This window comes from Enhydra lutris, unplaced genomic scaffold, assembly GCF_002288905.1.
Source record: "Enhydra lutris kenyoni isolate GAN:26980312 unplaced genomic scaffold, ASM228890v2 scaffoldscaffold12, whole genome shotgun sequence".
NCBI lineage: Eukaryota > Metazoa > Chordata > Mammalia > Carnivora > Mustelidae > Enhydra > Enhydra lutris.
The window spans coordinates 25696516-25708854 of NW_019154096.1; the positions used below are offsets into that span (position 1 = coordinate 25696516).

At 54.1% G+C, this 12339-nt stretch overlaps 1 protein-coding gene across 1 annotated transcript in view; it reads left to right on the forward strand.

Annotated features, from left to right (window-relative positions):
• Positions 1-12339, forward strand: part of LOC111144669 (cadherin related 23) — a 354437-nt gene that overhangs the window by 159627 nt on the left and 182471 nt on the right. The window contains exon 9 of the mRNA XM_022499070.1: positions 11080-11192. Within this exon, the coding sequence (XP_022354778.1) occupies positions 11080-11192 (113 nt within the window). The remainder of the gene's footprint in view (positions 1-11079; positions 11193-12339) is intronic.

Sequence of the window (12339 nt, forward strand, 5' to 3'; positions counted from 1 at the left end):
TTCCTGGGAGGTCCAAAGCCCTCTGTTCTCCTCCTCACCTGCTCGTCATTGGCCGTTCTCCAGACCCACACAGGAGAGACCACAGCAGCTATGAGGGACATTCGAGGCCCAAATGACCCCGGTTCTAATCCCAGCAAGGTCCCTAAGTTCCCACGAGTCCTTGAAGGGAGCAGTTCCCTGACTGAGCCTCGGTTTCCTAATCTGATCATTGGGTTAACAGTGCTGGCCTCATAAGGCAGCCTGAGAATCCAGTGAGCCCCGTTGAGCTCACACATAGCTCTTGGGGGCTGCCTGGTCTGTGCCCTAAGCCTTACAGGCTCTGGAGCCCCTCAGCCTGGCCTGGAGCACTGGCTCCACCACTTACCAGCGGCGTGACTTCAAGCAAATCACTTAGTCTCTCTGTGCCTAGTTTTCTCACCTATAAAATAGGAATGACCTTAATAATGGGAATGATGAAAATGACAACAACTTGTCCATGGAGTTACCCTGAAGCATAACGGATAGATACATGCGAAGTGCTTACAACCTGGCCTAACACATGGACATCATTAGCAGGCCTTCCCGCCTCTAGGGACTTCCTGGAGGACAGAAGTCCAAAAGGTTTACCTGGCATTCAAGGCTCTATCTCCTGGCATCAGCCGCTCCTAACACCGCTGCTCCTCCAGCTGGCTCCCCCTTTTGCTCTTACTAGACCCCCAACAGGAAGGTCTTCTCCCATCCATGCTTGCACAAATTTGCCCCCCGAGACCCAGCGGAAGGAGCCCCTCCCACACCAGCTCCCCTCTCCCCCACCCATGAGCTGCCCTCATCAGGGCCAGGCCCCTTTGGGGCACAGGTCCCATTTTTTTGGTCTAGACTGGACACACCTGGGACCATGTACTTCACCTTGCACTGCTCAGGCTCCCTGGAGCCTTGCAAACTCCTCTGTGAGCAAATTCCTTTCCTCACTATGGTAGATGTAGCAGCGGCCAAGGCAGGAGAGGCCCCTCCCTCGGGAAGATTAACGACAGCAACTTGTCAGAGCACTCGGAAGGCAGGTAGAGGAAGCATTGCTCCTTAAAGCCCATACATTCAGCAGTCAGCGCACATCTGGCACCAACTTAACACACAGATAGATGCACGTCATCAAACCTTGGAAGTTTTTTGCATGTGCTTAAATGTACCTAAGGAAAAATTCACCATTTTTTAAAAGATTTTTTTTATTTGACAGAGAGCACATGAGCACACGCAGGGGGAGCAGCAGGCAGAGGCAGAGGGAGAAGCAGGCTTCCCACTGAGCAAGGAGCCCGATGCAGGGCTCGATCCCAGGACCCTGAGATCACGACCTGAACCAAAAGCAGATGCTTAGCTGACTGAGCCACCCAGGTGCCCCTCAAATTCAAACATTTTAAACATTTTAAAGCCTACAATTCAGCGGTGTTAAAAACGTTCACCGTGTTGTACGACCATCATCTCTGTCTAGATGTTTGGGGATCATTCTTTAAAGGAACTTGCATTTACTTTTTTTTAGCACCTGTAATTCAAAGGAAAAGGAAAAAGTTGAAATGATTATATAGAGCAGTGTTTCCTAGCCAGACGTGTTTTGCTGCACACGTGCACGCCCCCCACCCCGGGAACATTCGGAACATCTGAAGACGTTTTGGTAGTCACGCCTGGGGGACAGGATGTCACTGATACCCAAGAGCCCAGGAATGCTTTTACATAGCCCACAGGGCGGAGGGCAGCCCCCCAACAACAGATTCCCCACCCCGGGTCACCACTACTGAGACGGAGGAACCCTGCTCTGGCTTCACCATGGGAAGGTTAATTGTGGTGAACATCTTGTAAGCATTTCATTCCTCTCTCTAAGCATACACTCTTCAACAATAGGAAGCATCTGATGGAACGACGCTATTTGGTGACTCCTTTATATGAAACAAACGTGTCTTAAACATCCATCATTCCAAGTCACAAACTTCTCTTCTGCAACAGTATTTTTGGCCACTGGCCGAATCTCATATAATCATTGATTTAACTAATCCCCATTGTTGGACACTTAGGTTGTTTCTAACTTTCTTTCTTTCTTTCTTTTTTGAAGATTTTATTTATTTATTTGAGGCAGAGTGAGCACAAGCAGGGGGAGCAGCAGACAGAGGGAGAGGGGGAAGCAGGCTCCCCATTGAACAGGGAGCCCGATGTGAGGCTCGATCCCAGGACCCGAGATCATGACCCGAGCCAAAGGCAGACACTTAACGGGCTGAGCCACCCAGATGTCCCTTAACTTCCTTTATGAAGCAGCGTCATGGTGGCAGCTGCCCCTGTGGCACACGGGGTTGAAGAGGAAAGGTTTTTCAGGAAATGGGGGAGATTCTGATCCCGGCTATAATGGTTGGTGCTGTTTTGCGGATTCCCGTCGAAGTGTCCTCAGAGCACGGGAGGCTGCCCGGCTGGGGCGCCCAGCAGTTCAGGGAGCCAGGCCCTGCTGTGGACGAGGGTCGCGGTGTGACCCTCAGCAACCGTGACATAACCAGTATGACCACCTAATTCGGGCTATTGTGTCACACACTGGAGCCAGTTATTAGCAAATTAATCCGAGCCCAGTTTGCGGTCTTATTAGGAGAGGTCATCGTTTGTTGGTTTAAGGGAGCTTGATGAAAACCGTCGTTCTATGAAACGTCTGCAAGGCGAGCAGACCGCCACTCGCACCTTCCTGAGGGACTCGAGGATGGTCTTTCCCCGACAGGGACCCTAATTAACCTAGAGGCACTCAGCCTGGACAGACGTACTGCCAAGGTGGGGCGTCAGGAGCCGACAGTCGCCCTGGCTGGAATGGCTAATAGGCCGATCCCTTCTCAGAGCCCCGGAGCATGACAGTCCCTGGGATGTGTGACATTATAAGTCACGCCCAGTGGAGTACCGCCCTGCCTTTGACGTGAGCCTCAGAATGGCCCCCGGGCCTCCCTGAATCTGTCTGTCCGTTCATTCACAGGAGTTGAGCACCTGCTGTGCGTCAGCGGGTCATCTGGGGAAACAGACCCTTACTGTCCCGCGGCTTACGCTGCAGAGAGGCCGACAATGAGCAGACCCATTCACCGATGAAAAGAGGCTCAGAAAGTAGAAGTGCTTTGAAGGAAGTAAAACAGGCTGACAGAGTGGAGAGTGAAGGCTGCACGGGGCTGGTGGGCGGTTACAGAAGGTTCCTCTGTGGAGGTGACCTGGAGCAGAGGTCTGAAGGCAGATGAGGCAGCCCGCAGCGATCTGCAGGGAGAGGGTTCCAGGGGCTTCTGGAGAAGCTTTGGAGAGGGGGTAGGCCTAATCATCCCCCCCCCACCCCCCAGCCTCCTCCAGGGTCCTTCGGAGACAGGCTCTCAGCCTGTGTCCCCTCCCCTGGCTGAGAGCCGAGGTAACCCACACCACCGGGTGCCATACGTTGATCCCAGAGCCGCTGAAAGCAGTCCAGCCCAGGGGCCACCCAGGACACCCGCCCCTTTTGTTAGCAGGCAGCTAAGGAACAATTTTTAATTCATAAGACATCTTGCCCAAAGCCTGTGTCCCAGACTGACTCCCAGTTTTCGTCATGCAGCCATACAGTCAGACGGGACAGGAGTGGGCCCTCAGGCCAGGCTGCCCCACAGGCCCTGGAGGCCAAAGCCACACACACACAGCTGTCTCTCATGGGCTATGGCTGGCACGAGAGGAAAGGACCATCCAGGGGCCATGGGGGACAGGAAGGGGGCAGGAACTCTTCGGCTTCATGAGAGCTGAGTTTAACTCCATATCCCACCCCTCACTACCGGGATGACTGAGGCCAGTGATTTTGAACTGCTCTGTGCCTCAGGCACTTTATCTGTAAAATGGGGATGAGACCATCTATCTCCTAGGGGTGGGGTGTGACAATGGAAAAAGATCAGTATGCAAAACACACGGTCCCAGACGCGATCCTGTTGGCTGCCGATTATGTTGGCTGTCAGAGAGAGACCCACTCACAGCTCTTTCTGGATGAGAGGGGTGGTGACTGGGGACAACCTGGTGGGAAGCAGGCACAGCAGGGAAAGAAGGAACAAGAACGTGTACCTACTATGCACCAGGCTAGGTGCTCTGTTAACGGGATCACGCCTGGTCCTCACCCAGCCTGGTGAGGTGGGAGCTGTCATCTACACATTATGGATGAGGAATTCAGCTCAAAGGAATTCACAGTTTACAGGGGGTCACACAGCTGGGAAGTGGCAGGTCTGTGGCCTGCCCCTAGGTCTTCTTTCATCCTGCCAGTTTATGCACGGTAAGCAGGCTTCACTTGGCTGTTGATGTCCCAGAGACCCCCGAAGAGAAGGGGATGCAAAGCCCAGTTCTGCTCTCTTCCCTGGGAAGGACCTGTGATCTCAGGCCTGAGGAGGGCGGGGTGAGCAAATCAGAGGCCAGGTGAGGGGTCGGCGTCCCCCAGATAATCTCCCCACATCTCCTTTCATCCATTTAGGGACTGGCATTGGAGCCGATGGATGTTTGGGCCCAGAAGCCCAACAAGATCATAAGTTCCTCATAAACACGGCCTTTTCCTTCTTTTCTGCCCTCCCCAGCCCCAGGGCAGGGCCAGCCCGGAGCAACTCCCCCCCTCTCCCTCCGCCGAGTGTGTGCCCCTTGACCCTCACCGTTGCTCAGGCATCCTTCTGAGTGAGTGTCCTGTCCCTGGGGGACAGAAGTGTGAGACCCTGGCCACCCTGGATCTTGCTCTGAGAACCAGGGACACCCCCACAGTGCAGCCCAGCACGGGGGCTCGGAGGAGTGTGAGATGCCACGGCCACCAGGACTGGCTTCCTGAGGCCTGTGACACTGGAGGTGGATTTAAGAACAGGAAGGAGCAGGGTGGAAGTCTTTGGTTTTCCTTTAACTAGGAGGGCAGCAGGCCGGGTTGTTGTTAGCCCAGCAGAGCAGACAAAGCAATTGAAAGTCATGCCTGTGTTCCTACACGCACCATCAGCGGCCGGCTAACTGCTTTCCTCCCAGACCTGGCTCGCCGTGGGTCAAGTTGCTGCCAGGGAGATAACAAGGGGACAAGATTGTGGGAGTGATGGAATTTGGCAGGAGCTAGGAGGAGGGGTGCCTGGGGAAGGGGAGAGGCCATCAGCCTCGGCAGAACAAGGAGGTGGGAGGGCAAGCCCCCCACGACCCAAAGAAAGAGCTGTGCCTCCTGTCCCCCCCCATGTCTGACCTCCCCTCTCCTCATTCCCTCCACCTACCTTCCCCTCTGCCTTTGACCATCTGTAAAACAGAGCCCTTTGCTTGACTCTGCTGCGCCCTCTAGCTGCCACTCTGCCTCTCTCCTGGTGTGTTACTCCCCATGGTCTGCACCTGCTCCGTGTCCCCACATCTGTGCCCCTCCTGCCCGCGGTGTCTCACAGTCTGACCTCTGGGGGCATCTGAAGATCCTATCACTGGCCTCTGCTGGATCTTCCTTCTCCTGGGCCCCTCTTTCTCAGCGCTGCTTGACCCTACTGGCCGCTCTTTCCTGGAACTTCCTCCTCTCCTGCCTCCGGGCATCCGGCACTATACAGTGTCCCCCTGCGTCTCAGACTACTGCCTGTCTCCCTGAATTCTCATGCTTATTCTCACTGGAGACATAGATCTGCCCTAAAGTTAGTCTGGCCAGACCCTCCGTGTGTCAACACATGGGTTGCTAAGAGCTCCTACCCGAGGGTCCGCCTTCCCACTAGTCCCCACCGTGGGCCCTCCTCGCCACCTCGCCACCACCTGGAGGACATCACCACCTGGACATTCTGCTGCTGTCTAAATCTGCCATGGAAGAATTGATCTAGAACTTCCCAGAATGTACCACGTTTTTACCTAGGACTCCCTCCTGAGAAAAAAGCCACTTTGCTGCCACTCCTTTCTATGAAGGGTGAGGATCTCTTGTGTCTCCCCGTCTGCTTGTCCCTTAGCATGGGGCCAAGTGCAGAGTGGGTGCAAAGCATGTTCAGGGCCAATGCCCATGGGACAAGAAAGAGATGTAAGCCAGCCGCTGGGTAGCCATGTGACCTTAGACAAGTTATTTGACGTCTCTGAACCTGCTTCCTCGTGTGGGACACAGGCTAAGATTATTGTGAGGAGTAGGTAATATGGGTACACAAATGGCTTCACTCGGTGTCTGACACACGGATCTTGCTGACGAGTACTAGCCACTGTTTTTAATAAATAAGGGAAAGTAGGCTGGGACACCCCCTTGGTAGCCTTTCATGCTTTTGCAGACTTGATTCATATCCCTCCCAGGCTTTCTTTCGGGAATCTGAAGAGGTCTGGGTGCCCAGAGCTCCCAGAAGAGGTGGCTGACCCCCGAGAGAACCAGCAGGGTGGTAAGGACCCGCTTCTTCTCTTTCATGAACGCTCTAAGTCACCTGTTCCCAAGAGCCTTAGGGCATCAAGGTGTAGTCCCGCTCCACCGCAGAACCCCTCCCCTACCAGGTATATCCACACGCACCTAGGACAGCACCTGTCGACCCAGGGAAAGCAGCTGCCCTTCGGCTCAGCAATGGGGGCTGAACAGGTGAAAGGCGTCCCGGATAAGCCTCCCCTGGCCCCCCCAGTCCCCGCGGGACTCGGATAAAGAATGTCTGGGAGAACAGAGGGCTGACAGGGTGGTATCGGCTTCCAGGGAGCGGAGAAGCCTGTCTGTGTGGCTGCCAAGCCCACAGCCCCCTGGGGAAGGGAGGATGGTGGGAGGGGGGCTAAGAGAGGGGCAGGTAAATGGTGACCCACCCCGAGGCTACAGCCCTGGTGAGATGCCCCATGGTCGTCAGCCTTGGCCTCGGGGCTGCCAACTTGTACACATGGGTTTTCGGTTGTGAGGCCCTCCTGGCAAGAGGACAGGGTTGGCTCAGTCACCGGCTCGTGGGGTGGGGGTGGGCGTGAAGCCAGCAGTCCACGGTGGTATGATCTCGGTGCAGCACAGGTGGCCGACCTGTGTGGAGACCTCCCTGCGAGCCAGGTGCTGTATTCGCTCCTTCCATCCTCACCACGACGCTCTGTGGCGGGGACTATCATTACCTCAATATACAGACTAGAAAATTGAGATCCTCCAGATACGTTAAGTAACCTGACCAAGCTTGCCTAGCCAAAGTCAAGCAGAGCTACTTGACCCCGAACAGTCGCCCTCCCGAGGGCATAATCTTACCCACCTCTCGAGGCCATGTCGCTTTCTTTCAGGGGACTTAGCTCAGCAAGTACTACTTATGTGTTCAATAGCGTGATCGTATCCCTGATGTTGATCTTCCCCTTGAAACCAAAGGCATGAACCTTGCCTGCTTTTCTCTACCGATTCTCTAGCACCTTGCACCCAGGCGGTGCTCAGTACCAACTCAAACGAATGATCAGTCCATCCGTCTTTGAAAGAGTCCTGCCCTTGGCCTTCCCTGCTTGGGGCTCAGGGCTCACCTCCAGCCCGTGCCTAAACCAGCATCCCAGGAGTCCTGCTACTGTCATGGTGACAGGAGACCATCAGAATCAGTGGCTCATTCAGGTGGTCCTGTCGGCTCCCTGGGGGGCAACCCTTTCTGGCTGTTGGTCCTGGGAGTTGGTGATTCGAACTTGGCAGGAGGCTGAGAGGTGAATGCCACACTGGTAGATATGAGGGAAAAGGGTGTGTGTGTGTGTGTGTGTGTGTGTGTTGGAGGAGAGTCCCTGAGTTTGAATATGTACCAGTTGGAGGGTATTTGCCTGTACGTTTGTCAGAGAAAAATGCCTGGGTCAGGGGAAAGGGTAACTTATGTGCTGGAGACAGACTTCAGGTTAGGGATGGGCAGTAAGGCCATCATCAGGGCAAAGGTCCCGAGTAGGGGGGGGCAGCTGAGTGTGCTGGGGTTGATAACCCCATTTTTCAAGCCAAAACCCAAAGCACATCATTCAATAAGGGGCTTCTGGTTTGTGAATGATTTATAGGAAAAATCTTGCAAAGATAAAAATTGAATCACATTTAGTTAAGCATTTGATAGTTTCCTTTATTGGGAAGAATAAATTTATATGGAAATTCAGAATGATGGGATGCTAGCCCTAGGGGCTGGGGAGGTGGGGCCTATGCTGGTGTGGGGATTGATGGGTGGCAGGAGGCTCGGAGAGGTTGCCTCAGGGCAGCCCTTCAGCTCAGCATTTAGGGGCTCAGAGGACCCAGACCCCAAAGGACCCTGCAATGTCCATGCTTCACCCCACCTCAACCCTGATCACCCTGTGACGTGAATATCCTGTTGAGGGCCGCACCCCTGCCAGAATGTGTCTCTGGCATATCATAGGAGCTCAGTCATTGTTGGATGGATTAGCTAACGAGATACAGATGAAAGCCTCCATCCTCCCACTTCACCAGCAGCGGAATTCCTGACTGAAGAAAAAGTCACCCCCTTACCTTCATGCACATCTGGGCCTCCTTGCAGCCCTATCCTCCCCACTCCACCCACTCAGCAGGAAGGAGTCCGGGTCTCTCTACGGCCATGGAAGGAAGCTTCGAGCAAGGGTGGGGGCTGGAGTGGTGTCCACTCCCTGGCCAGCACCCCCCACATCCGAGTCCCCAAAGCCCGCAGTTCAAGAGTGACGTGAGACCCGAACAGGCTCTGCAGGCATCAGCTGTCTTTCCCTTGCCCCACCCCACCCCTGCAGTGGGCTAGAAGGACAGGGGAGGGCAGCCTCTAGCTACCGACTGGGTAGAGGCTGATGCCTTGCCGGCCAGCAGACAATTAGCCTAGAACAGCTTGTATCCCAAAGTCTAAAGTTAGAAGATGGAATTGTCTCCGCCCTGCGCTTTCCTTCATTGATCCAAGAGATGGTTCGAGCCCCTAACAGTGCACAGATCCCTTTAGAGCTGGGGCCCGGGGCTTGCAGAAAGGTAGAGTAGCTCCCACCTGTGTACCAGGTTATCAGTCACTTCCCACCTGTGGAATCAATGTCCATCTGCTCCTTCCCCAATTCTGCCCATCATCCAGGGCCCAGCTCAAGCAATACTTAGTGAGCATTTACTTTGTGCCAGGAAATGATCTGACCCTATGCGTGTGTGCATGTGTGTGTATACAGGTACATATTTCACACTCATTTATTTCTCATGACCTTATGAGGTAGAGCCATTATTATCCCCATTTTATAAATGGGGAGACCAAGACACAGAGGGGTTAGGCGAGTTGCCCCAGGTCACACAGCCTCTACACAGTGGTGTAGGGAATTAATGCCACCTCCTCTGAGAAGCTTTCCTTCTTTGAGCCTTCCCACATGTTGAACAGTCTCTCCCTGCTGTGAACTGAGAGATGCTGATTCTCATGCATGTCGAAGCCCCCCTACCAGGATTCCTGATAGACCGATACCCACATCCCCCACCGCACCATACACAGGGCCTGCCCAGAGGATGGCTGCCCTGGAGATTGAGGACCCTGTGAATGAATGGCAGTGTGTGAGTATGTGAATGAGCCAGCCTCTCCTATTGGAGAGAAGAGTGGAATTAGGATTTGTCCAGGTGAATTCCCAGCCTGGTGGGAAGGGCACAAGGACGAGCACGGGGGCCCAGGGGCACTGGGAGTAAGGATCCTTCAGGAAATTGCTGGCCAGTGAGTGCCCAGCACTGGCCAGTTTCCTTGAGGGACAGTTAGGAAAGGCCCCCCAGCTTCGGGCTGGCCAGGAAGTTCCCGTGAATACACAGGGAGCAGTGGGAGAGCAAACAGAACAGTGACTACTGCCTGTGAGCATGGAGGGTCAGCCAGAGAAGTCAGGCCGCCTTCCTGGAGGAGGAGGAGGAGGAAGGATGGCTGTCTGGGGGAGGATGGGAAGGGAGGCCAAGAGGGGAAGGTGGACAAAGAGAGAAGAAGAGGCAGGAATGAACATGGTGATTTAGGGAAGCTGGGGAAGCTGCCATGGGGACATGGGACTCCCGTAGGGAGAAGAGGCATAAAGTGAAGTTGGTAGGGGAGATCGGGAGTGGGGCATGGATGGGGACAAAGACCTCCATCTGAGATGGTGTTTCTTGTGTGTGATTTTTGCCAGTACTTTAAATATATACTTCAGGTTTTAATAGGTACTTAAATGCTCATTCTTAAGGTTGAATTAGGTTTTTGACTTATATGTGTTGTGAAAGGAGCTTGTATAATGGCTAGATAGAAAATTAGAATAGAGGGGTGCCTGGGTGGCTTAGTGGGTTGGGTCTCTGCCTTTGGCTCAGGTCATGATCTCAGAGTCCTGGGATCGAGCCCCACATCAAGCTCTCTGCTCAGCGGGAAGCCTGCTTCCCCCTCTCTCTGCCTGCCTCTCTGCCTACTTGTGATCTCTGTCAAAGAAATAAGTAAAATCTTTAAAAAAAAATTAAAATAGAATAGAAAATGACCATAAAAATTAGCACAAAGGAAACCAAACTACGTTTCTGTTTTAGTCCATTTGGGCTACTATAACAGAACACCAGGGACTGTGTCACTTCTAAACAACAGAAATTTATTTCTTACAATTCTGGAGGCTGAGAAATTCAAGATCACGAGTGTCAGCACAGTCAGTAAGGGCCCTCTTCCTGGTTTGTAGACGGTGATCCCTCACTGTGTCCTCTCATGGCCGAAAGGGCATGGGATCACTTGGGGTCTTTTTTGTAAGAGACTAATTCCATCCATGAAGCTTCCACCTTTGTGACCGAGCCCCCCCTCACCCCCCCACCGAAGGTCCCACTTACTAATACCATTGTGTGGCTTTGGATATTACCATATGAATTCTGGGGGGAAGCAGACGTTCAGACTGTAGCAGCTACTGAGTCCTAGCTGAGTACCATTGCCCCTGGAAGCCTCCGTGCCTGAAGCCTGCTCTCTCTCTGTTACTAAGGAAAACAAGGAAGTGTTAGAGAGGCGCTGTAGGCATGCTAGCACCAAACCAAGACTTCTTCCAAGAAAAGGAAGAAGACCAAAGAGCAAAACATCCTCACTCTGTGAATCAGTGCGGTCTGCTGTCTGGGCCGCGTCTTCCAGAACACTTCCCACTACTCCTTGGGCCAGCACCCATGTTAAGTTACTGATTCGTCCTTAACACGCAGAGAAGAGCCCTGACTGCCGCCCTTGCCCACCCGCCCTGGGCCCCAGGCATACCTGGAATGTTACTCTCTTCCAGGGAACACCAACAGCATCTTCGCCCTGGACTACATCAGCGGAGCGCTGACCTTGAATGGCCTCCTGGATCGGGAGAACCCCCTGTATAGCCACGGCTTCATCCTGACCGTAAAGGTGAGAACTATGTAGCGCGCAGCTGCGTCCCATGGGGTGTGGTGCCCACATGGGGTACCAGCCTCCAGAAGTGCCCCCGTGAAAGCTCCCCGCCTCTCATACTGCATGATTCCCTGGGCTCATGCCCAGGGCCCCTGTCAGGAAGGGATGCTGGGGTTGGGCACCTCACAGCCATTATCAACAATCCCCTAGGGTTAGGACTTTTATCCCCATTTGAGGAACCAGGGGACACCTAGGAGGTACTCATCATGCTCCTTACTGTTACCCACGATTCCAAGTTCTCTGTGGTCGCCACCTCAAATTCTTACATTGACCGCATTTCTGGGATTTGTCCTATTTCTGATTCTAACAGCTTCCCTGGGGCTCGTCGCTGTTTAGGAAGCAGCAGCAGAGTGGGGAGAGGTGGAAACCACTGGGGTCCTTACGCCGGAGGTGTGGTAGAGCCACAGCCCTCCTGCCCCTAAACCCCCTGCCACCGATGGCCAGTTTCAGTGAAAATCTCTGATTTGCAGAGCCATTCCCTATGAAACCCATTTAGGGTATGGACTCTGCCTGGTCTACAGGGGTCCTCCCCAGCCCCACCCATTGACTGATGCTGGGGAGGACACAAGGCCTGAGGAGAAGGGCTTGGGGAATTAGGTCCTTCCATCCTGAGAATGGAGGAGCCCAGCCTGACCCTTGATTGCTCTCCTTGACCTTGGAAAGGCTGCAGCAGTAACAGGTTGATGAGCCCTCCGTGGCCACCCAGCTCCTCTGTCAACACCCAGTGTGCACGCGTGGGCCAGCGAGGGGAGGGGAACTAACACCGCCTCTTCCTCACCCTGCCTCCACCAAGCCAGGGGCCCCTCTCTGCCTCCCTTCCTGTCGGCTTACTTCCTGTGGCGGCACACGGTTCCAGTGGGAGAGAACTGTGCCCTGGCCCCAGGACCACCTCCAGCTCACTGCGGGATCCCAAGTTCTTCCATCTTTATATAAAACGTGGGGATGCGCTCCCAGACTTGCTGTGAATCCTCATCTCCTGGGGAACTGGGAAAAGATAGCTAGTCCTGGGCCTCCGGCCCAGAGATTTTGGTTCAGAAGATTGAGTGGGAACTGGGAATGGGTATTCAGGGCCAGGGGCGCTCTGGTGCAGAGACTGGGCACCCAA